This window comes from Haliotis rubra, unplaced genomic scaffold (genome assembly GCF_003918875.1).
Source record: "Haliotis rubra isolate DU_JTF1 unplaced genomic scaffold, ASM391887v1 Scf126, whole genome shotgun sequence".
NCBI lineage: Eukaryota > Metazoa > Mollusca > Gastropoda > Lepetellida > Haliotidae > Haliotis > Haliotis rubra.
Genome location: NW_025765181.1, coordinates 803,019 through 828,647, shown reverse-complemented (window position 1 = coordinate 828,647; position 25,629 = coordinate 803,019). Strand labels below are relative to the sequence as shown.

The window sequence follows — 25,629 nt, the reverse complement described above, 5'->3', positions numbered from 1 at the left end:
AGATGTTCTATCCTCTGGGCAGCAGAGTTGGTCCATGTTAGTACTAAGTCTGTGGGAATGTGAGCGTTCAGCGAAGTATCTGTTGGACGATCAAGGCGGGAGTGCCTCCTGTCTGTTGGCACATGCATTATTGATTGATCACGACATGGTTTTTCCACCTGGAGTAATCAACCCTGGTAGTTTGATTGTAGTACCTAATGAATTTCCTGCTCGAACGTCCGCTGGGCACACTCAGAATTGACGAATGGATGGAGAGGTCTGATGGTGTATGCTCATTGATGTCATGTCAAAGTTAATGGGAACAAGTTAGTGAACATTGACTGTTGTATCATCTGTTTAGAAGTGCTGATAGATAATGCTGATGGAGATTTGTTTATGTTATGGTCAGTGGGAAGGGCCGATTGTGTTAGTCTTGGTTTGTCTGTTGACAGTGTTTGTTTTGATGGAAGAAGTCTCGGGGCTGAGTATCACAGACTTCATGGGTTAATGTGTGAGTCAAAATTGTATGTCCCGTTGGCATTATTTCAGGGCTATTTTTGACTTGATCAAAGTTAACATTTATGTAACAGTTCACAGCAGAATAGATCTCCATGCTTGTAAGTGGACACAGCAGGGTTATTAAAGTGCTCCTGTCTTGTCACCAGTGTGCCACATCATAGCTTGTTAAGGTTATCAACCACTGGTGTTTGAGCCCAGCCATGATCATTTACAGTCTACCTTTAAACAGTTGAACTAGGACTTACACAGTTGAACTACAGTCACAGAAACACATCCATTCTGATGTATGCCCATCTTCAGGACATTTTTACACTTGCATCACTTTGGGCTTGCCTTCCACGTCAAGCTGACCTATCACAGAGAACTGGAACACTGTTAATAGAGGTGTTTAACCCAGCTCGCTCAGTTACACATGTGTCACGTGTAAATAGTAGTAATGTTTCTTTATCAACAAGAAATATTCTTCAGGTGTGTGATATCATTGTTACAGGAACTGACTGCAATATCCCTCTCAGCCTTACCAACTCTTATGTCAGATAAACAAAAGATTTATGTTTTCACTGTTTTATTACAAACCTATTTTGTTGACATTGAATATATTCAGATAAATTCATTATGATCTCTTTTACTTTCAGATCTGAAGTTAGTCCAGTTGGTGTTGAAAAACTCAAACACCAGGTCATTGAACTCAAAGCATCAGAAGCAAGACTTAAACAAAAGGTTGTTGAACTTCAGCTTGTAGAAGATGATCTCAGAAAGAAAATAAAACACTCTGATAGGTCAGCCAAACCACCACCCGTACCAGCATCGAAGTGTGATGGAAATCATGCAGAATTCTTCCATAAGATTGATACCTTGAAGAAACGTGAACATCATTTGAAGCAGCAGATAGAGAGACTGGAACAAGATGCCAAGAATCAGGTTCTGTCCAGAAAAGTGGACCAACTTGAGCAGTCAGAGAAATCTCTGAAGAGGAAAGTTGAACGGCTTGAGACTAGCCAGGTGGCAGCACCTGTTGCCACAGAGACAACAGACAACATGTTGGACAAACCAGAAGATGTACTGCTTCAGCAGATCCGTGAACTGGAGAAGCTGGACAAGCATCATAGAGAACAGGTGAGTGAGTGAGTGAGTGAGATGTGTGTAAAGCTGCCTTGAACAGCTTGTCACAGTTTCCTTCCTATTCAACTCATGGAGTATAGGTGCCAGCTACCATGCTTGTCATAGAACACAAAATGAACTGGGCTATCGGGCTCAGTGACTCCATTGCATGTCATTGTATCCCTATTACTTGTATCAACGCTGGGGATGTCAGTCACTGCATTGTGTGGTCCAAACTTGATTCTTAACAGACACCTCAAATAGAATATTCATGATAGTGATATTGAATAAAAGAAATAAGCAAATAAACAAAATCCGTCCTATTCATTATTTCTTGGTTGTAAAGATCTGTCAGTAAGTCAATAACCTTTGAGTCATTTCCTGAAATGTTGGCAGATATCTGAACTGGAAGCAGACAGAGAGGAGCTCCATGAGATTGCACGGAGGGACAAAGGGACCATTCATGATCAGAATGTTCGCATCCGGGAGCTGCAGCTGTCGGAGAAGGTGCTCCGGGAGCAGGTGGAAAAGATGGAGGCTGCAGAGTCGGAACTCTACCAGAAATGTGAAGATCTGGACTCCCAGAAAACCAAGATGGAGGACCAGACACATCTCCTGCAGATCCATGAGAGGAGACTCCGCGAACTTGTCAAGAAACTCAAACTGGATGAGGAATTATGGATTGCAAAATCCGAAAACATGGAAATGACTGTAGAAGAGCTTGCTGCTTCAGAGGTTAATCTGAGAAAGAGGCTAGAGGAGCTTGCCACAGAGAAGATGACTCTGGCACAGAAGTCAGAATATCTTCGACTTCGGTGTCAGGAGTTGGAAAGCTCTGAGACAGCTCTGTATGAGAGGGTGAAGAATTATGAAAATGTGGAAGTCAGTCTTCAGAACAAGTTAATGGTGTTAGAAAACTCTGAGGCAGCAGCTAATAGTAAGATATCCGAACTAGACATGATGAATATGGACATTTCCACGCGGCTACAGAGAGCCGTGGAGGAGAATGCTGTCCTGTACAATCACATCCAGGGCATTCAGGGAAATGTGCAAGAGCTGAACAGGCAGCTTCTTGTAACAAAAGACTCAGAACTCGGTTTGAAACAGCAGGTGGAGAGTTCAGAGAAGAACGAAACTGTGTTGCAAAAACGTTTGAAGGAATTTGAGTTGCGAGATATAGACTCTCAGGCTAAAGTGAGGCAACTTGAGCAGACTGAAGCTATTATGAAGGACCGCATCAGTAATCTACAGCGGAGTGAGAACAAACTCAAGTACCGGATTCAGGAACTGGAGAGCAGTGGCAAACAGGTGAGACACCGGAGAACCTTTCTGTTGGTTTGGACTGATGGTATTGGTATAGATTCTCATAGAGCTGATGGGCAGTGGAGTAGCCTAGTGGTTTGTCCTTCAGTGAAGACGTGAGATTAATTCCCTACATACTTCCAATGTGTGAAGCCTATTTCTGATGTCCTCCACCATGGCGTTGCTGGAATATTGCTAAAAGTGACGTAATACCGTACTCACTCACCCATTCTTAGTGCTGGATAGTATCTTTAAGGTTGCTTATGCAGGAAAATACAACTCATAGACATAGCATTCTTTTGACATGCAAGGAATGATGACAGCCTAATATGTCCTCAATGTGCATCAACAGCCTGTAAACAGATACAGATTAGTCATCAGTTGTATTTCAGTGGCTGGAAGTGATGTTTCAAAGTTTGATATACATGTATATTATATAGGGAAGATGTTGATAACTTGTATGATCTTAAAAGGCAGAAGGAGAAGGAGATTGTTGTTGAGAACTAGGAACACATGCTGTGTTATTATACATGGTAATATATAAACACTGACATTGTGTTTCAGTCTTTGGAGGGAGCGTCCAGGGAGAGGCTCCCCCGCACTCTTGAGGAGTGTCACAAGAGGATTGTGGTCCTTCAGAATCAGCTCAAGCAGACTGCCCAGTTTTCGGATGATGATGAAGGAGCCATAGTAAAAGTGCCGAAAACGGAGTTGGCACAAGTGCAGGCAAAGATGGTTTTGCTCGAAGAATCTGAGCGTCAGTTGTCTGAGACCGAGAAACTTGTTTCTCATCTCCGAGACACAGTGGTACAGCTCAGACAGGGCAAGGTAAGATGTCAAAACTATGTCTGGAATTTTGATGGGGGATTAAATAGTGTTTCAACCTGTGAATATCAGAGTTAGAATTGATCTTCATCAACCCATGCTTGTCATTAGTGGCAAATAAAGGTATTGGGTCAGACTTACTGACTTGGTTCTTGCATGTCATCTTGTCCAATCATTATTGATGCTCATGAGATAATCACTGCATAGTCTGGTCCAGTCTCAATCTTTACATATAGCTGAAATATTGCAGAGTGAGACATTAATAAACATCAACACAAAAAATATATTGTTTCAGGAGTCATGCAGTTTAATTTTTACATTTCATGTCTGTGATAACCTGGATCACATCATGTGTTGTCATGTTTCAGGGTTCTAATTCCCCGGATCACATCATGTGTTGCCATGTTTCAGGGTTCTAATTTCCTGGATCACATCATGTGTTGTTATGTTTAAGGGTTCTAATTTCCAGGATCACATCATGTGTTGTCATGTTTTAAGGTTCTAATTTCCCGGATCACATCATGTGTTGTCATGTTTCAGGGTTCTAATTACTTGGATCACATCATGTGTTGTCATGTTTTAAGGTTCTAATTTCCCAGATCACATCATGTGTTGCCATGTTTCAGGGTTCTAATTTCCTGGATCACATCATGTGTTGTTATGTTTCAGGGTTCTAACTTCCTGGATCACATCATGTGTTGTCATGTTTCAGGGTTCTAATTTCCTGGATCACATCATGTGTTGTCATGTTTTAAGGTTCTAATTTCCCGGATCACATCATGTGTTGCCATGTTTCAAGGTTCTAATTTCCAGGATCACATCATGTGTTGTCATGTTTCAGGGTTCTAATTACTTGGATCACATCATGTGTTGTCATGTTTTAAGGTTCTAATTTCCCAGATCACATCATGTGTTGCCATGTTTCAGGGTTCTAATTTCCTGGATCACATCATGTGTTGTTATGTTTAAGGGTTCTAATTTCCTGGATCACATCATGTGTTGTCATGTTTCAGGGTTCTAATTACTTGGATCACATCATGTGTTGTCATGTTTTAAGGTTCTAATTACTTGGATCACATCATGTGTTGTCATGTTTCAATTTCCTGGTTCTAATTCTAACTTCCTGGATCACATCATGTGTTGTCATGTTTCAGGGTTCTAATTTCCTGGATCACATCATGTGTTGTCATGTTTCAGGGTTCTAATTCACTCATGTGTTGTCATGTTTCAAGGTTCTATCACATCATGTGTTGTCATGTTTCAGGTTTAACTAATCTACATCATGTGTTGTCATGTTTCAAGGTTCTAATTACTTCTAGATCACATCATGTGTTGTCATGTTTCAGGGTTCTAACTTCCTGGATCACATCATGTGTTGTCATGTTTCAGGGTTCTAACTTCCTGGATCACATCATGTGTTGTCATGTTTCAGGGTTCTAATTCCTGGATCACATCATGTGTTGTCATGTTTCAGGGTTCTATCACATTTCATGTTTCAGGGTTCTAATTACTAACTTCCTGTTCATGTGTTGTCATGTTTCAAGGTTCTAACTTCCTGGATCACATCATGTGTTGTCATGTTTCAGGGTTCTAATTCCTCGGATCACATCATGTGTTGTCATGTTTCAGGGTTCTAATTTTCCTGGATCACATCATGTGTTGTCATGTTTCAGGGTTCTAACTTCCTGGATCACATCATGTGTTGTCATGTTTCAGGGTTCATGTTGTGTTCATGGTTGTCATGTTCTAAGGGTTCTAACTTCCTGGATCACATCATGTGTTACTAAGTTCATGTTTCAGGGTTCTAACTTCCTGGATCACATCATGTGTTACCATGTTTCAGGGTTCTAACTTCCTGGATCACATCATGTGTTGTCATGTTTCAGGGTTGTAATTCCCCAGATCACATCATGTGTTGTCATGTTTCAGGGTTCTAATTCCCCTGATCACATCATGTGTTGTCATGTTTCAGGGTTCTAATTCCTCGGATCACATCATGTGTTGTCATGTTTCAGGGTTCTAATTCCTCGGATCACATCATGTGTTGTCATGTTTCAGGGTTCTATTTACTCGGATCACATCATGTGTTGTCATGTTTCAGGGTTCTAATTACTCGGATCACATCATGTGTTGTCATGTTTCAGGGTTCTAATTACTTGGATCACATCATGTGTTGTCATGTTTCAGGGTTCTAATTACTCGGATCACATCATGTGTTGTCATGTTTCAGGGTTCTAATCACTCAGATCACATCATGTGTTGCCATGTTTCAGGGTTCGTGTGGTCATGAGGTGGAGCTGGATGTATGTAGGAAGAGGATCCAATCCTACGAGAACATCTTGCAGCGTCTCAAACAAATCCTGCCATCAGAGCAGGTGCCCTCTTTGTTGAACCCTGACTCAGGTGAGTAGAACAGACCACTCTGTCAGATTGTCATCTCCTGGCATGCATGTATATATATGTTCCCTGCACAAATACAACATCAGGAGGCTTTTAATGACATGGGATTCCATGCGTGTTTTAAGAATTGACCAGTAACAGGTGCTTTGATTTTGTCATTCTACTTCCCTGTGTGGCTTGTGCTATTGATTGATTGTCCACCTCTGTTCATTCATTCATTCATTCATTAATTCATTCATTCATTTGAAATATTCATCTGTTTCAATTAGCTGTAGGTTAAACTCAGTATGTGAAGTTTGAAAGAATATTTTGTCTTTCATGTTCCCACAAGTATAGTTTATTATCTTTCGAAATTGTTACTAATGGATTCTTCCATATTGCTGTAGTTAATTCATCTGTAGTTAGTCTCTCATGCCTTCCTGCAATGGAGGCATTTGTTTATCCCGTAGGACATGTGTTTTTTGTTTTGTTGACATGAAATACCCTCATTAGTGTCAAAATCATCACTAAATTCACTAATTGCATAAAAAAAATATGATTTATTCAAATAAACACAATTTTGACTGAGCTAAACGTAGCCAATTATAAATAAACAAACAGATTGAGTCATCAACTGGATATCAACACAAACATACAGCTTAATTACCTTCCAAACAATTCACCTGTGGAACTGTCAGTCACGGCGTTGTATCTCTGCCATGGATGATCTAGGACAATACCAGAAACAAGTTGACAGCTATCTATCTATGGACGATTAATGAGTCAGACCTTGATGTATGGGGTGATATTAGGAGATGGATTGAACTTGGTATTATGAAACATGATCAGCGTGTAGTGAGTATGTTCAAGCTGTCGCTGTAGGCTCTAGCAACAGGTGGAGTTAACCCTTCCTGAGTCATGAAAATCAATATCACTGTGGAGTATGTGAAATCGTTGCCTGTTTGTTATCACTGTGGAAGGGGTGTTGTTTGGGACTGAAAGTAAATCTTGTAGTGTTGGATAGTATGATCTAATATACAGTGGAAGCCCTCTAAACCGGCAGCCCTCCAATCCAGCATGCTCTCAATATCGGCACTAGAATTTGGTCCCGGTAGAAGCTAATTTATGATCATATACCACCCTCTAAACCAGCATTTTGTGCTGGTCCCAACAAATGCTGGTTTAGAGGGCTTCCACTGTACAGGTAATTTTTTGCAATCATCTCTGCCTGAAAATATTTTGGACCCAGAGACGTGACTTTGTTTTTAATCCATTAAGGAGAGAATATATTTTTGATACTTTATTTCAATTTGTGATTATACCATGTCCTGGTGAGTGGAGTCTGTGAAGCAGTAACTAAATCGGTACCTAACAGTGTTCATAATATCAATCACTGGTTTGGTCCAGATCAGATTATTGGCTGGTGTCATAAAGTTGGAATATCTCTGTGTTGGGGTTTAACAACAAACATTTATACCCTTCAACTTAACTGCCAGCAGATTTGTGTTGCTGAGTTAAAGGGTTAACAGTGCCGGGCATGTATATAAGTTTAAACGTGACAGTGAGAAGCCATATTGATCAGCGCATGTAGATGTATGTGAATGGTACAGGATACAATAAGCTGAAATCACAAGTCTCAAAAGCAGGGAGATTTATCTCAAGCCAATGACTTGATTCCGTGTAAGGAAGAGTGCAGTATAGACAGGATCAATACATGTAAGGTGTTGGCGGGACAGTGTGTAATGTATGGCAAGCTACACAGATGGTTACTGCAGATCTATGGGACGTGATACACATCTCCATCTGTGTGTTAGATACATGAACAGCAGTCTTTGATTTGGATTACCACATGTGGAATATGTGTGAAGTTCCTTCTAGCATGGGTTTGTAAAGTTCTTGGGTCTATTTTGTGTGATTGTGTGTGTGTGTGAGTGTGAGAGAGAGAGAGTGTGTGTGTGTGTGTGAGAGAGAGAGAGTGTGTGTGTTTGTGTGTGTGTGCTTGCGGTCACAGTGAAAGTGTTGTTGTCAAACTTCAACTTACTTCAGGATGAGATCTTGTAACAAAGGCCACCATTGCCTTGCTGGTTAGTGAGTCTGTGTATGGAATCTTTGGTGACACCAGGGTACAGTGACTTCCAAAACTTTGTGAGCCGGTAGATTGTGTCATTATTCCCCAGTTTGTGAGACACTGGTTTTCCAACTTGTACATTTTGTTGCTATGAAACCAGTGAACTGTACAGCGATTGATCTGTACTACTTTTTGTGTCAGACTCTGATATATCCCAACTGTGTCATGGCAACCTATAAATATTGTTAAACTTAATTGTGAACCAAAAGTCAATGTGTTCTTTAATCTGATTGGTTGAAAAACATGATCGAATGGTATTCGATTCACGGAAATTGCAAGACCATTCGCTGCATATTAATATGTACAAACATCGCACACACCATTATATTGTTACGTCGTCGGCAGGGGTGACGTCAAATACTCAATAACTCCCAGAAATTGGCCAACACATGATGTTTATCTCCTAATTAAGAAAAACAGTCGTGATAATTGTGAGACAAGTAATTTTGTGCCTTCGCATTCTGCATCTCATCAAGTAAATATTTCACTGAAATTGAACGAGGCCAAATACGTTTTGAATCCAAGTCAGTAATATCACCGCTGTGGTAGGGTGTAAATAACTAATGGTTAATAGCATGAGCATCAGTCCTTGAGGTCGATGTATTATGACACAGTGCCAGCTGCCTGACTCACACTAACACCTGCTGCTCATTGACGAAATTGTCTTAAGAACTGGCTGTTGGTGAATCAATTACTCATCTAAGTTACAAACAAGCATGACTTTTATCAGTGTTCTTCATCTTGATTCAACATCACTGGATTGACTGAAGTTCCCAAGCATTTGGTGCTAAGGTCCTACTTGCACATACTGACATGAATTAATCATGAGAGTGACGGGCGGTAGTTTGAGTAAAGATTCCATATTGGGGTAAATTTTGTATCAGTTTGACCGAGAAATAGACATAGCACACTGTTCCTGTCTGTAGTCTCTGTAAGGGAAGTCCCAAGGTCATCTCACCTCATGTCACCCTGCCTCACCTCACCTCACCTCACCAATATCCATATCTCTTCCAGATCCATCTGTTCAGGGCTCATCCAGTGAGAACCTCCCAGCACGAGGTCTTCAGTCCTTGGAGTCAGAGAGGGTTATGCAGACAATGAGAGGCTTGACCAGGCCAGTGGGGACCGCAGCGTTGCAACCCCAGGCCATACATGCTGAGGAACAGGTGCCCTCAGACCTCAGCAGTGTTGAAGAAGAAAATATGCATCAGGTGAGCTACAGTCACATCATGTCTGCCTTAGAGAAACAGTTGTGGACATGGGGTGGTTGGTATTTATATGTTTGGTCAGTACAAGGTCACACATCAGCTGGCCTGCTGGACATGTGCTGGTGAGCTATAGACAGGATTGATATTTGGGGAATCATGAGGACTGTTCCTGTCAGATATATCTGATACATACACAGTAGGTGTGGCAGGGAGACATAGTTTGAGGCTGGGGCGAGCTGGTATAGATAGCAATACTTAATAGTGCAATTAGCAATAAGAAAACATAGTAATGTCTGCATGTTAGCCTGCTTAATTTGTAGCAAATGGATGAAAATGAGCACATTTACATATTTCCCTCAAATTCTACTTTCTGATGCTGACATCATACAGTTCAATGAAATTGTTACAATGCATACTACGTTACTGCATTATTCTTGTACCCTTCTGCTGTAAGCAACATGCAACTTGTTGCAAAGCTGAAATTAATTCACTCTTTGTTTGGTATATTACCCATTTTATCTTTTGACATTTTGTCTGATTCTTTGCTTCATCACTTATGGTTGGATTAAAATGTGTCATTACGGACTAGAGTGAAGATAAGACGCACTAACTTACATCATTTTCCTTAGTTCAACATGCATCCTTAACATTTCTCATCCTTCACATATGCAATAAGCACTGACTCAAAATAACTTGTCATCTCAAGGTTTTTGAAGATTACACATTGGTTGGTAGCCATTATTCAATTTGTCACTGAAATCACTTCATCATGGCAACTGTTTAATTAACCAATGTGATCTCTGAAGTTGTGTAACGGTTTTATTGTGAATTTGGATTCAGAGCTATGCTCATCTTGAGTGCAAGCTGGTGGTGCTTGATGGAGCAATATTAGATCTGCATCCAGTAAAGGTATATGCAGTTGTCTCCCCTTGGATCCTGAGGTTACCTCCCCTGTTTCCAGATCTTTATGTAGAACTGATAGTAGATTATAGAAGACATTAGCTGTGTCAGAGTTACCTGCATAGGTAAATTTGGAGTTTCATTGTTAGTTTTAGTGTAGGGCAAAAATACACACTTAATTGCACATTCTAAGAAAATAGAACTACCATTTTTAATGATAATGCAAAATTCTGAGTTTAATAAGAATTTTTATTTATAATGTTACACATAAAACTGCTGAAAGAATCGACATTGTCTTGTTATTTTTGTAATGACATTCTTTAAGAGGTGGTCATGGTCAATATTTGTCTATATTCCTCTTTTGGAAGGGTATATTAACACTTCTGTTCCTGAAAATTATTTTTTTAGATATATTTGAGATTAATTATGTTTTGAACCAGAACTTGGTGGCACAGTCCCTTGAAAGTAGTTGCGCGGTCTGTCTTTGGATTGGCTCTTGAAACACATGTTGTATTTGGTGATGGAATGTCTGCCTTGATTGTTGGGTTTGTCTTGGTACTGACCTGTTAGATATGACTTTATAGTCGAATGAAGATGATGGTAAACTATTTCTATTACAAAGACTAAAATGCACTCTTTACTAAATGATTATTCATCAAACTCAAATGAAAAATGAAATGCTGTTTAACACAATCACATAACGATGTTACATGATGATTCTTTTATTCTTGTTCCTATGGTATATTTTTCATGCCAATGTATTGTTTTGTGTTTTACAGGTGCAAGGAAGCAGAGTGTACACCCGCCCTCGTGTATCTGCTTCTCAAGATGGCCGAAGCGGCCATCTTGAATCTAGTGATGCTGAATCTGTGATGGAGGAGCAGTGGAAGAAAATTGAATCTAAGAAACCACGTCTGGAGAAGAAAGCAGATTTGTCTGGCAACTGGAAGAGTGTTGCCAAGGCTGTTCCTTCCACCTCCCCCAGGAAGAACACAGATAGTCAGGAGGAATTAATAATAGGTCTCACCCTTAACTCGGAGAGTGAGCACAGCCATTACCGATCACAGAATGACACGGATTCCAATAGGTCAAGCCCTCAGCTGCAACGAGCTAGAGCATCGAAGGATACTAGCTTTGAATCGCATGCTCCGCCTTTGCCAAAATCGCTTCCACCATCTTTGCCACAAAAGGTGGGAAATTTCGCAGAGAAATCCTACTATCTACCGAGCTCAGAGTTGGACGGTAGTGCTGACGAGACTCAGAGGTCAGCAGGTCAGCGTGTCCCTCACCTGCAAACAGCGCCCCCTGTGTCTGCCCAGGTTACTCGGACAGTGTCGGCTGAGAGTGTTGCCGACAGTGGGCAGGGCACCATGGGAACAGGATCAATGTTCTCGACATCCAGGGGGTCGGTCATTAGAGACAGGATAGCGCAGCTTGAGAGACAACTGCAGGTGAGTCCTCTCACTAAATATATAATCACATCTCTTGTAATACCTCACGCAGTTGAAACAAACCTGATTCAGATGATATCTGGAGAATTGTCAAATCAGCCAGTTAGCTTGGCATTTTTGATTTCCTAACACATGGATGTGTCTGATGTTTGTACGTTAAAACTGAAAGTTAACAGGGAGTTCTGAATGGAGAAGGAAACAAGAATCTGTACCATGTAATTTTTTCAGCCCCATTGTGTCTACATTCAGAAAGGTGCACATAGGGAACATTGTCATTTGGTTGTGGTTTCTTTTGTTCAGACGGAAACGTCCAAAGTTTGAAAGTTACAGAGACTGAACACACATTGCTCGTGTTACTCAGCTGTATTGTTTGTTACTCATCATGTGGCTTGTGGTTTTCAGTCCAAGAGCTCGGGAGCTGAGAGTAGGACTGATGAAGAAGATACTGTGTTTTCTTGGAAACATAAGGTAACACAAGACGGACATAGTGGAAGTCGCTGATTATCTCGGCTCATTGTGAAATATGATTAACATATTTGTGAAATCCAACATGACAAGGAATTACGTTCTAATATTTTTGCGGTAAAATAGCAACAGTTATTCACATTTTTCAGTTGATACTAGGAAATGTCAGAAGCCTGTGATTGTCACCACCAGCATATTTATGGTAGTGGGTTTTGACAATGTGGTAAATGTCATATTGACTCAAAAGCCTTCTGTGACTATAAGCTTGTCCTTGAGTCGTGGTGAATCACTGTCTTGGCGAATGGAATAAATATGTATTAGTCATATGTTATGGTGAACTTCTGTCTATAGATCTGTTTTAATCTATTGACTGGGAATTTTTTTATTCTGTCTGCATTGACATGTGTGTTTTCTATTCAGGCTCTAGAGAAACCACGGCATATTGAGATTATTGAGAAGGAGAATAAGAATGTCAAAGATGAAGTAAGTTACATTACATTTTATTTATGAAAGCTATCTCCATCATTACATTTTTGCTTTGGATTATGATTATGCTGTGGAGAGAAACCGTTAGTTTTGAAGCAAGGGTGATTTTGCCGTGTACATCATATCATCACAACATGTTTCTCATTCTCATCGTCATCAAAGTAATTGGGTTCATCTTGCATGAGAACATAAAAGGAAATAAATACATTGTGATTCTGTGTCATTAGTTTTGCAAGCTAAACAATATATAAAATATTAAAGTCAATTCTTCTATGTTGCCATGGTAAAGACCACCATGCTTATGTGCTTCAATCAGATATAATTTGGCATTGACTTTGAAGGCTTCAAAATGGGTAAATGGCATATTAATGGGACGGGTGATATATGGTACAAGTCATTATTTTCCAAATAGTCATTCCATGCATTTTTGTAAATGCAAACCTATCCTAACAGGCAGGTAGTAAGCCTGTGGTCAAGGCCCAGAACTCATGGAGTCATTTGCATTGTATAGTGTCCTGATGAAGGTGCAAGAAATAGCCCTGAAACATCTTTACCAACATAAAGAAGTTGTTACCCATAAAAGCTCCATGTCTTTATGTTCTTCTAAATTCTTAATGTATATATAAAAGACTTCTCCACATAGTCATTAGGACAGATTGGACTTGCATTGAATTTTCATTATCATATAAAAATGGATGCCCACTCATATTGTGGACCAGTTGTAGAGTCATGTTAGGGTCATTAATGTCCATGGAGTCATCCCAGAAAGTGGCCATTGTATAGCGATGAGGTTGTCATGAGATACTGAGCTTGTTAGGATCATTACCGTAATGTCCATGGAGTCATCCCAGAAAGTGGCCATTGTATAGCGATGAGCTTGTCATGAGATACTGAGCTTGTTAGGATCATTACCGTAATGTCCATGGAGTCATCCCAGAAAGTGGCCATTGTATAGCGATGAGGTTGTCATGAGATACTGAGCTTGTGTTCTGGTCGCCAGCCCCCACCGGCCACACGCCGTCGCCAGAGGGTAAGTGACGGGAAAGTGTGGCGCACGACACTTCAGTTTCAGTTCCAGTCCAACACCAAAGGTTCGGGGTATTTTCTTTTTTTTCACCATTTTTGGGCGGAATGCGGACATACTCGGCCGACTTAAGACATACTGGCCATTAGCTAGGAACAAGATGCATTGCTTTCAGTTTTACCCTGCGCCTAATCGGTAGTTTGCTGATGTTTTGTGTAACCTGTATAAATGGATAATTTAGTAGAATATAATTGCTTTTAGTTCTAACAAGGATAACTATTTCTTTGAATTCATAAGAATAACTTGTTGATTTCTTTTGGAATTGATAATTATGAAGAAGTTTAGATTTTTGATTGATGTCCAGCAAATTACTGATTAGTTGCCTAGCAACAGCACACTGGAGGCGGGACGCATAGCGTAAACAAAAAAATATGGTTGTCAGAACAGCAAGATTCATTTATCAATATACTTTTTTTCAGTTAATTTCATACAGAATGTTTCATTTCATCAGTTTTTATGTCACTGGTGTTGGAATAAGCACTTTTCATTTTTCATATTATTTCATTGAAAATAGTCATCAAATTGCATGTAGATTTGTTTCAATGTACATATTTGTCTTTTTTTTATAAATCTTTGTATCTGTGTAAAAATATGTTAATGTTGTAATATATGACTGTTGTATGAAGGTGTAGCCTAGTAAATCCATCTATACACAATGTAAAGGTACAGTGTAGCTGTAGAAATCTATCTGACAATTTTATGATCAGGATAGTCACTGAACGTGTAGATATTCTAGTCACTGCATAACTGCTAAGCTTGAAGCACATCTTCATTTTACATGTTGGTCGAAGGGTAGTTGAAGTTTTGAACACATGATATATTGTATATCTGGACCGACTGTACAGTGAAGATGTGATTCAACTAACAATCATTTGCGCATTGCTCCAAGGTAACATTGGTCCAGAGATACAAGTGGATTTAACACAATATCAGTGTTTGGCTGAACACGAGAGACAAATTATGTTGATTGTCGACTTTTTTAACTTTGGAAAAAACATGATTTTGACAGACCATGGGTAAATCTGGGCTTCACTTTGGTCTCCTGCATTAGGAACATTACAGGGTACTGGTACACGACCAATGTTGCTTGCTTTCATCTTCCTGATGCAAAACCAGTGCCAGAGTGGTGCAAAATCTGTGCAAACTGATATCAAACTGATGCAAAAATGGTGCAAAACTAATTGCAAAAGTCCTGCAAATTCAAATGACGCCAATTTTGAACTAATGTGTGATGCAAAACAAAACAACAGTCAAACTGTTGCAAAATTGCTACAAAATTGTTGGAGTGATGCGAATTGGTGCAAACTCTTGGAAATCTGCTCAACGATACATTATTGTAGCATTGCTAAACATTGTAAACAACAAGTTACTGAATTTGTACAGAAAATAATTTGATTTTCATCAATTATTAATCTGGAAAAATAAGTAAACTTTAATTCATCTTCTGACACTGTACTTATGCTATACATATTTGTAGGGAATAATTCCACAGTACCAAAAACCACACTCCATCAGTAAAACTTTTACTATCGTCACTAAGGTATTGGGTTGACATTAAGATACTGGTTTGCTGTGATGGATTCAGGTGTGATAGGTGTTTAAATGCATCTGTTGTTGTTACAGATCAATAAGTTAGAGAAGGAGTTAGAGGAGAAGAGACGACACATTGATACATTTACAACTTGGATGTCTGAGGCAGAGGAACTGCTCAGAAACCAGGTACGTCCATCATAGTGTCCTCTGAAAATATGTCCATGAAGGTGTCCACTGAAAATATGTCCATGAAGGTGTCCACTGAAAATATGTCCATGGAGGTGTCCACTGAAAAAATGTCCATGAAGGTGTCAAGATATTTCCAAGAAGGAATACATTGAAAATGTGTCCATGAAGGTGTCCAATGAAAATATGTCCATCTAGGTGTCTATTGAAAATATGTCTGAGAAGGTGTCCATGGAATATGGTTCATGAAGGCATATACTGAAATTTGTCCATGGAGGTGTACATTGAATGTATGTCAGGCTTGCTGTATTTAGTTTTGAGTGAACCAACTGCCTTTTCTTTCTCCTGGTGTGGAACCCTGTTAAACAGTATTACAATGTACTGCATGCCATGAAATTTAATCCAGAATGCAGATGCCAGTACTTCAGTGTTTGAATTCAATCTTCTGTCTTTTTTCTCACAAAAGTGGAAAATCAATAAAATATTTAGCCCTTATCTTATGAGCACACATTGTTATGCTTGTTTTGTGAAATCCTAGTCTAATGTATTTGTACCAGCTGGGCATACTGATAGAGCTCAAGAGTTCTCAAATTGGATGCTGAGACAAACTAATCTACACTATCCATAAAATTGGTCTTGGCAACCCATGCACATTGTAAGAGAAGAAAAAAAGGGGGGCGGTGGGGTAGCCTAGTGGTTAAAGCGTTGGCTCCTCACGCCGAAGACCCGGGTTCGATTCCCCACATGGGTACAATGTGTGAAGCCCATTTCTGGTGTCCCCCGCCATGATGTTGCTGTAATATTGCTAAAAGCGGCGTAAAATGAAAACTTGGTTGAAAATTGTAGATCGATGCTCATGATTCTGATCACTGGTCCAGACTCAATAATTTATAGACTGCCACAATATAGCTGGACTATTACAGAGCGTTAAAAACAAACAAAATACTCCTGCCTGGAGAGAGAGGCACCCTCAGTATGGCTGATTAAACAAATGACAAAGCCTGATCCATGATGTTGTGTTCTTCAGAACAAGCAAAGCGACAGGGACATAGTACAGAACTTACAGTCACAACTAGTCAACATTAGGTCTGAACTACAACACACAGGATATCGGAAAGAAGACATATTGGAAGACCCAGCAGCATTTAGAACAGAACTTAACAAACGGGATAGAGAAATAGCAGCTAAAGTGAGTACATGACATAGAACTTCCTTCCTTCAGACACCAGTATTCATGTCCAGTTGTGTAGCTGGACTGTTTCATATTGGTGTGCACATGGTCAAGACCTACTTTCTAACAACTTATTACATTCTTATCAAAAGTGTACATATTTTTGCATTTCTGAAAAAACATGTTTAGGCCAGACCAATTTTATTTCTTGTTTTACGGATTTTTGTCCTCAGAAAACCTAAAGGCAGGAGGGGAAAAAAATAAAAATAAAATCACCAGTCAAAGTAATATTCCTTCTAAATACTCAAAGTATTTTACTTTTGGCAATTTATGAAGAGTATATGGGGCAAAAAACATTTAAAAAAACATTTTTCTTGTAACTTTACATTTGTGGCCGATAAAAACATCAGGATTTTATTATTTGAACGGGGAAAATTTTATTGTTTGAACGGGGAAATTTATTTATTTTTTTCTTATTCTTGAAAAAATATGACAGGTGGATCCGTAAAACAAGAAATAAAATTGGTTTGGCCTTAGGATTTAATCAGAGACAGTGTTATTCATATGGATATTTTATAGGGCAAATTGAAGTCATACTTGCAAATATTCAATCATCAAACTTAGCAAATAGATCTGTGTTTAAGTTAATTTGAAAATTCCAAAATGTTAAATAAAATTGATTGAGCTTGTTGATGAATGATATTGAAACAAAACTTTCAAGTATCGTTTTTGCTAAAAATCATTATTTATTGTCTATGTGGTTTACACACTTGTTTTTTCAAAGAGAGTGTATTATGCACAAGTAAATATGGTAGTCATTGATAAGACTTTATTTGAAATCCACCAATAATAGAGGACTATGCTCTTGGTGTGTAGTCAGTGACTTGGCATCACACTGACACATTTTCTTTGTTTCATTAGGGTATTTACCAGTAGTTCATTAATGGTGTAGGGCGGTGGGGTAGCCTAATGGTTAAAGCATCGGCTCGTCACGCTGACGACCCGGGTTCGAATCCCCACATGGGCACAATGTGTGAAGCCCATTTATGGTGTCCCCCGCTGTGATATTACTGGAATATTGCTAAAAGCGGCGTAAAACCCAACTCACTCACTCATTAATGGTTTGTTTGATGTATTGTCATAAAATGAAGGTTTGGTTCAGCTTGTTGGTTTAGTCTCGTTCACAGTGTGATGTTTCCTTCCAGACTAGTGAGATACAGACACTAACAAGGGAAGTCCTTCGATGGAAGGAGGAATGTGATAGGACAGAAATAATGCGTGCCAACGCACTTGACAGTCTAAGAAATTTGGAGGTTGAAGTAACACATTTGGAGAATGCTGACGAACAGCTAATGGAGTTGAAGGAAGAATACGACAAACTTCGGGAACAGGTTAGTGTTTGTCAAACCGTTGTCAAATTATAACATTGTCAGAGTTGTCATATAGATAGTCAAGATTTATTGGATGTTTTGGTTTTTGATACTGTTGTGGTTAAGAATAGAAAATTGAGATAAAAGTTCAAGTTGATAAAAAAAGGTTTACTTTCACATGTTAACACTTTTTACTAACAGTCACGTATTAAATGCCAGATAATCAGTCTGTGATTGCATGCTTCTAACTAGCAGCAGTGTTCTGAACGCTGTGTGCCCCACCTTGCTTCACTAACCCTGCTAACCTTTATAATGTCCCCCCACGCAGCTCAATGATCTGAGGAGTGTCTGCACAGAATATAAGCATGTTCTGGCTGAGAAAGAAGATCTTGAAGATGAGATTCAAAATTTGAGGCTTCGTCTTAAAGATTTTGGTGTGAAGGAAGCAGAAAATAATGCCCTTGAAGGACAGCTGGAGGGAGCTTCAAGACTTCTCAGTGACCGGGTAATCAGTCAAGCTCCATTGTTGCTACCTTGGCTCATGGGGGATAACTCTGCACGGTTTGTTGTGCATGGGAAGGAACTCTTGACTGACATTTACTCATGATTTTCATTCTCTTTTGGACACAATGCACCAATTCATTCAGTTGGTACTGGTCACGGTTTTTGTTGCCTTTTCAATTTGAACCACTTATGGTTGGTGATGAATTCCCAAGGTTTTGATAAGTGTGCACAGATTCTCACATGTGTTGGCTAGGAATGGTTTAAAGATCTTTCCATAGCCAGGTTTAGACTGGGTATCATCCGCACACTTCTGTTTCACTGCCACATTCAATGCACAAGTACAAGCTTCACGACACCAGATGCTTTTCATAGTTTATTTGCCATTGTCCTTACCTTTCACCCACCTATATCTGTATTGGGCTGCCTTTTTGCTTGTTTTTCAGGGTGTATGCGAGACTAGATATTGCATGATTATTCATCATTATCTACCAAGAATTCACAAGATATATATTACTACTAATAATGTCCCCTTAAAAGTTTTCTATGTTCAATTGTTACAGTTAATTTTTTTTCTGTCCATATTTCCCCAATTCAGTGGTACATTAGTCCTGAGTGGCCTCTCTCTCATAGTTCCAAGCTTATGTTCACTGGTACCATGCACATCACCTGCACATCACTGTGGCTGCTTGTAAATCAGTCTGCCATGTGTCCCTTCTGCACATGCTCACTGCGTCTGCTTTTTCCAATATGGCTGCCAGATGGAGCGGGTTGAGCAGCTGAAGCAGGAGCTGGTTCACCTCCAGGACAAGATGGCGGACATTGACAAGGAGAACAATCACCTGAAGTCCATGCAGGATGACTATCATAACATTAAATCCAGGGCAAGTCCTCTTCATCACATATTGTCTTTAGGGAATCAGATCCAGAGGTGTTTATACTCAGGAGTTAGGTGCTTCTTAGAGTTTACTGCTCGATGAATCCAGATTCATTTCTCCTTCCGTCAGCATTTGTCTATTGAAGGATGTTCAGTCTTCTAAGCTCAGTGTTTATTGTCTGCTGTATAGCATGGTAGAGTGAGGTTTCTTGTCAAGATGTCTTAGGTAACTGGATCGGGAAGACTGGTTTGCACAGAAGTGGTTTCACTCAAACATGACCTGTAACTGGATCAAGATATTGGTTTTCTTGTTCATGGATACTTGTATTCTTTTTCTTTCAATAAATACTAACTATTAACCAACATCATAACATATTAATAAAATAGAGTAAATGAGAGCCCAGTAAACTGATTTATCATGGATAATGCCAAATGGGACATTCACATCTTCGTTTATGTAGTGGTCCCCACTATGTTTTATCAGTTGTGGTTCTCTTAGTTGCCATGACAACGATGCTATTTGTCCAACAGTATGAGGAGATGGAGAGACTGAAGAACAAGGCTGTAATGGCCATCTCCCCTCTGAAGGCTCAGGTGGCCCGGCTCAGCAGGAAGTGCAGGGAGAAGGTAGGGATCATCGTAGTCTCCAGTCACCTACCTCAAGCATCAGTACATACTTGAGGAATGATGTAATATCTAACATGGCACTTCAGTCAAATTATAAAAAAAACATCACAGTACTTACTTCTCCATGGGGGCAGGGCACCACTTCACAAAATGGCAACAACTATCATGCAGCATAGAAAATACCCCTTTAATACTTGCACTATGATGGCTTTTGTCTCCTCTTGTGGCAGACTGGTGCTGCTGTTAACCGGGTATCTGTTTACTTGCATACTTGGTACATTTGTGCCTGTTCTTGTATTGGGATATGTCATTAGGTAAGCTGTATATTACAGTCCTCCCCGTGGGGCCCAGCAATCTATGCTTGTCCTAAGAGGTGACCAAATCAATCTGCTGGTCAGACTTGTAACATCATATCCCAACGGCATAGATTTCTGCTCAAGGTGCTATCACTGGATTGTCTGGCCAAGGTTTGATAATTGATAGGCCACATCATATAGTTGGAATACTGAGTGTGACAGACAGCAAACAAACAAACAAATAGGACAATCCATGTGCCAATCTAATAACTACCACCTGTTAATTACAGGATGCTTTGATCCACCGTCTAGCAGAGGAGCTGAAGCGGTGCCAGACTGCGGAGAACCTGGCTTCGGTTCTGGAGGAACTGGAACAGTTTGAGCAGGACACCGAGAATGAGGAGTACTACCGCCCCCTCTCACCCTACACACAGGCCAATCGGGTCAGTACCTCTGTCTCACGACGAAGACCGGGTTCGAATCCCCACATGGGCACAATGTGTGAAGCCCATTTCTGGTGTCCTCCGCCGTGATGTTGCTGGAATATTGCTAAAAGCGGGGTAAAACCAAACTCAGTCAGTCAGTCAGTACCTCTGTCTGTGTCCATTCTCGCTTTGACATCACCCAGTTCAATGATGATGTGTCCACCAGTTGAGCCCATAGTTTCAGATATAGATTACAACCCATACCGACAAAACATGCACCTATAGAAGAAACTTTCATGAGGCTGCTCAAATTGCCCTTGTGTTTATATCAGACAAATGCAATGTGTATATAGCATGTTAACTTCATCACTCTACCAGACTAGATCATGGGCAATGAAGGTTTGCTTTTGGCAGCTTGTTGCAAAAACTTAAATGTGTCCATTAAGGATTTGGAGTGTGAAACAGGCAGTTTGATTGGAACTTATTGGTTGAAATAAGCCAGCATGGGTTTTCTACATGATTTCATATTTTGCTGTTACTCAGATATTTGTAGATTTAATTAATAACACCATAAATGCAGATGCATTATATTGAAATAACAGCCTTCTCTAAGGAATGTATTCTCACACAATCCTATCTTGCTCATGTTGTCATTCCTGTATCTCTCAGGCTGATAGTCCAAGGGCAGGGAAGATTGACGTCAACAGCTTTATTAGGAACCAGAGGAATTCTGGGCGGTGGTCCTCGTCTTCATCACTATCAGACAGTCGGGATCTGTCCAGCGACCCTGAGATGGGGAGTGTTGAATCTGCCAACAAGAGGAGGCCCAAATCCGCTGACCACTTGATGGGTCGAAGGTCACCATTCCAGGGAATTCTCCAACGCTCAATCAACGCGAACAACCTGAGTCCAAGGGGCAGTGGTGGACTGGTCAACAGCATGAGGGAGAAATATGGACATCTGCCAGATGCCAGTCACTTTGTGGCCATCACAGACTACATTCCAGACGTTTCATCATCTACCGGTCATCCCAGTCTGCAGCTTCGACTGCAGGAAGGTGACAGGTCAAGGTCACAGGTGAGATCTCTGCAGATCTCCTTAGAATCTACACAGCTGGCAAAAGTCAATGTGACAATTTTGGAAGCCATGTAACTCTGCAATGAGATCATTAGAATCTACAATAATTTCAACAATAGTTTAGAAGAGAAATCTGGTTTTGATCTGGAAGAGGACAGGTCCCTCCCCTCCACATCTGTGTGTGTAGGCCATGCTTGTTGGTCTAACCAAATCAGTAAACAACTGAGATCTGCAGCACTTAAGGCTTCCTTTAAACATGCCATGATATTACTGAAATACTGTTACACAGCGTTAAACCAAACTCCTTCACTCCTCTGTCTGCAGGTCCAATAGATGAGAATGGTTACTATGAGGTGGAGTGTAACGGGAGAGCGGGTCTGGTTCCTGCCACATGTCTCCAGCCTGCAGGACTGGGTTCTAATGGACACCATGGAACACCCAAAGAGAGGAGGTTAAAACACCTGAAGGTAACTATGACCTGAGTGATGCCTTTCTGAATATTTACTCTCTTAGTTGTACTTAATGTGTGCAGAGATAGACTCATGACCAGACATGTTAACTTTTCTACTTCATGAAACTATATTAGTAACAGTCATTACTGACATTGTAGAAACTGTACAGAAATCAGAGACCATATAGCAGTGCATGGTTTCTGGATAGATCATTACACAATGACAATGGTAATAATGTCCTTGACTGTCATCCCAAATGTCTGTCATCCCCAGAACCAGCCTCCTCACCAAGACAACAGCCCGGAGAGAGTGACGGAGATGTATCATCAGCTGCAGGCTCCACAGATCTCCCCCAGACATGGTAGGTACAGGATGAGGATGTGTCTCAGATGTTGAATATGGTCTAGCTTCATCTGGGCGGTGGGGTAGCCTAGTGGTCAAAGCGTTGGATCTGAAGCCGGGTTCGAATCCCAACATGACAATGTGACTTTCAAAGATCTGGAATATTGCTGTATGATCAGTCTCTCCCTGAAGCATATGACAGAGACTCAAATTTCACTGTATGATGTCTCTCCCCACATTCCACATTCCATATTTTGTATATCTCAAGGGAGATAACTCCACATTGAAGTTGATGTGTGTGTATGAAACATGGTGAGAACAGGAATAGACTAAGTTGTTTAATGTTTATAGCTTACGTCCTGGTGTCAACTTAAGGTGATCCACATTTAGGATCTGTGTCGAGTCATGCACATTGTATCTGACGGAAGATGAACATGTACGTAATTTCATATCACACTGGATGCTGAACTATTTGTTGAGGTTTCATCATTTCCTTCCTGTAGGGGGCAGCAGCAGCAGCAGCAGCAGCAGGTCCACCCCCACCAGTAGCCTCACCCATCATGGCACACAGACACCCAAACACCTGGTGTCCTCCACATCTGCTCAGACACGCTCACACAAGCCCATGTTTAAACCCCCCCAGAGAAGTGGTCAGTATATGATATTTACAAATGTGGCATAATGGTGGAAATTTATGATGATCTTATGTTTGATGATACTTTTTAAAATAAAATGAAGAATGAAAATAAAAATGTTAACATCTGCATGTAAGGCAATATTTGTCAATTCTACCAAATGTGGACTTATGTGTTGGTTAAGATGGGACAAAAAATATTTCAGCTACACTACACACGAGTCTGGAGTTATATTCAGATATGTTGGAAGACTAGAAACTAAATCTAAACTTTCTTTCTTTTAAGTGTCCTTTTTCCTACCGACATGGATTTTCAATAGTAAACAAGTCTAGAATATTAAGAACAGGTCTTATATGATTAAACTTAAATCTCCCTGTACCCCATTGGTCTCCCTTTAAGATTGGTCAGGGTGCTACTAGGACAGTAACTGAAATACTTTTAAGGTTGAATGTTGTTCTGTATGCAGGTCCACCTGAGGCTCCAAGACAATTCCATGTGGAGCGGCTGGTTGGCGAGGCTGGTATCATGTTGTCATGGATACCACCAGATCTTGATGAAGTTGGTTGTAGCAACAACTCCCAGGTTGTAGGCTACAGGGTGAGATACAGAACTGTATTTGTTGAGGTTTGGTGGGGTTACGTGGACCATTCACGTGGGATACAACTGTACTTGTTCAGGGAAGAGGGGATGACATGGAGGTCATAATTTGGTCCAGCAACATGCCTTCATCAGCAGATTTCTTCAATTTAGCCCTATTTATGATCATATGTTTGTCATAACATCCGTGTTGACTGATTCCTGTGATCAGGAGAAAAATCAAAACTCATTGTACTTATATGTAGCTATTATATTTTTAAGCAGTGGCGCTCTACTCAAGAAATCTATCATGTTCTCCCTAACAGAGGTTCTGCAAACCTTGCTGATTGTCACACAAATGAACATTGACTTGCTTCCTACTTGACAGATCTACCTGAATGGCCGCCTGTGTCTGCAGCCCTCTAGTCCCCACCTGGCAAAGTCTGTGATAGAGAACATCGACCACAGCCAGCACCAACACTTCTCCATGCAGACAGTCAGCAGCTCGGGGCAGACCTCCACGCTGGTGGAGACTCTGTACAAACCCACTGAACTGCCTCACATTGAGAGAAGCGAGAATGAGGCTGCCCCAGAGCCAGATCTGACCTCCATTTTGTCTGGTCGACATTATGACCAGGCACAGAAGAGGCTGGTAAGTAGTAGACCCCTTGTGTGAGCGGATTACTTTCTGGTAGACTTGGATGACTACTCAAAGACGTTTTTATTCTAATTGTATCAAGGTATAAAATAATTGTCTTTTATTGTTTAATAATAGACGTAATGTTTACCATTTGGAAACAGTTTGTTAAGAGCTAGTTTTTCAATATTTGAAAATGATGTCTTTTATTAAATTTTACTTCTATCTGAAATTATTTTCAAAATGAACTAAAACTGTATAACTATTTCTGCTGCTGATTTTCATTTACATACACAGAAATTCCAGAAAGATATTGGAGCTTGTGTTTGTAATTTTCTGTTATCTTTGTTTTTGCAGTTTATGGGCGTGTACGACTACGACCCCAGCCACCACTCCCCGCATGATAACACAGGGTATGAACTGGCGTTCAGGGCAGGAGATGTCATCGAAGTGTTCGGTCAGCTCCGTCCGGATGGCTTCTATCATGGCCAGGTAATGAAACATTCACTTCCAGTATCATACTTGAAATACAGTAACAACATCATTAGTTTTAATAAATATCTTTAAGCTTGAAATGGATCAATTTGTAATCTATTTTTGAATATTTGCTCAAAACAAAAATTGTTGGGAGTATTGGCTTGTATGGATGATTTATTAATTTAGTGCATCTCTGGTTTCAGTATGTGACATTTAGTATATGTTATATTTATGTTTTCACTCACCGTTGAGCTCATTGTTTATTTCAGATAAATCGCAAGAGAGGCCTTGTGCCAGCAAGTTTCATTGAAGAAGTCCCTCCTCCTTACAGACCGGTGAGTTACCTTCCTTTGAAAGGTTATTTAATAAGCTAAGTGACTGAAAGTTTTTTAGCTGTAGCAAAACACCAACTATGTCATGGACTGAAGGATCACACTGGACCAGGCATCATGTGATTGATGTGGTGAGCCGAGATTAGAGGTTATTTAGGATGCAGACATATGGTCTGGACAGATGAATGACATTTCTGGCCAGTGGAAGTAATCCTGTGTTCAGAGAAGTCAGTTTGTTCTGTAGTCTTGTTCATCCCATTATGTATTTACACAAGTGATCGTGTAGCA

The 25,629-nt window shown here is 40.2% G+C and overlaps 1 protein-coding gene across 1 annotated transcript in view; it reads left to right on the top strand.

The window, feature by feature from the left end:
• The window catches only part of LOC124266479 (golgin subfamily B member 1-like), a 153,812-nt gene that overhangs the window by 125,919 nt on the left and 2,264 nt on the right, over positions 1-25,629 (top strand). The window contains 24 exon segments of the mRNA XM_046701269.1: positions 1,134-1,614; positions 1,996-2,907; positions 3,466-3,729; positions 6,000-6,129; positions 9,248-9,444; positions 11,121-11,792; positions 12,195-12,260; positions 12,678-12,740; positions 15,451-15,546; positions 16,574-16,735; positions 17,923-18,108; positions 18,416-18,592; positions 19,350-19,472; positions 19,997-20,092; positions 20,679-20,831; positions 21,483-21,890; positions 22,215-22,221; positions 22,224-22,357; positions 22,616-22,703; positions 23,188-23,334; positions 23,786-23,916; positions 24,284-24,547; positions 24,890-25,024; positions 25,279-25,344. Coding sequence (XP_046557225.1) covers positions 1,134-1,614; positions 1,996-2,907; positions 3,466-3,729; positions 6,000-6,129; positions 9,248-9,444; positions 11,121-11,792; positions 12,195-12,260; positions 12,678-12,740; positions 15,451-15,546; positions 16,574-16,735; positions 17,923-18,108; positions 18,416-18,592; positions 19,350-19,472; positions 19,997-20,092; positions 20,679-20,831; positions 21,483-21,890; positions 22,215-22,221; positions 22,224-22,357; positions 22,616-22,703; positions 23,188-23,334; positions 23,786-23,916; positions 24,284-24,547; positions 24,890-25,024; positions 25,279-25,344 — 5,158 coding nt within the window.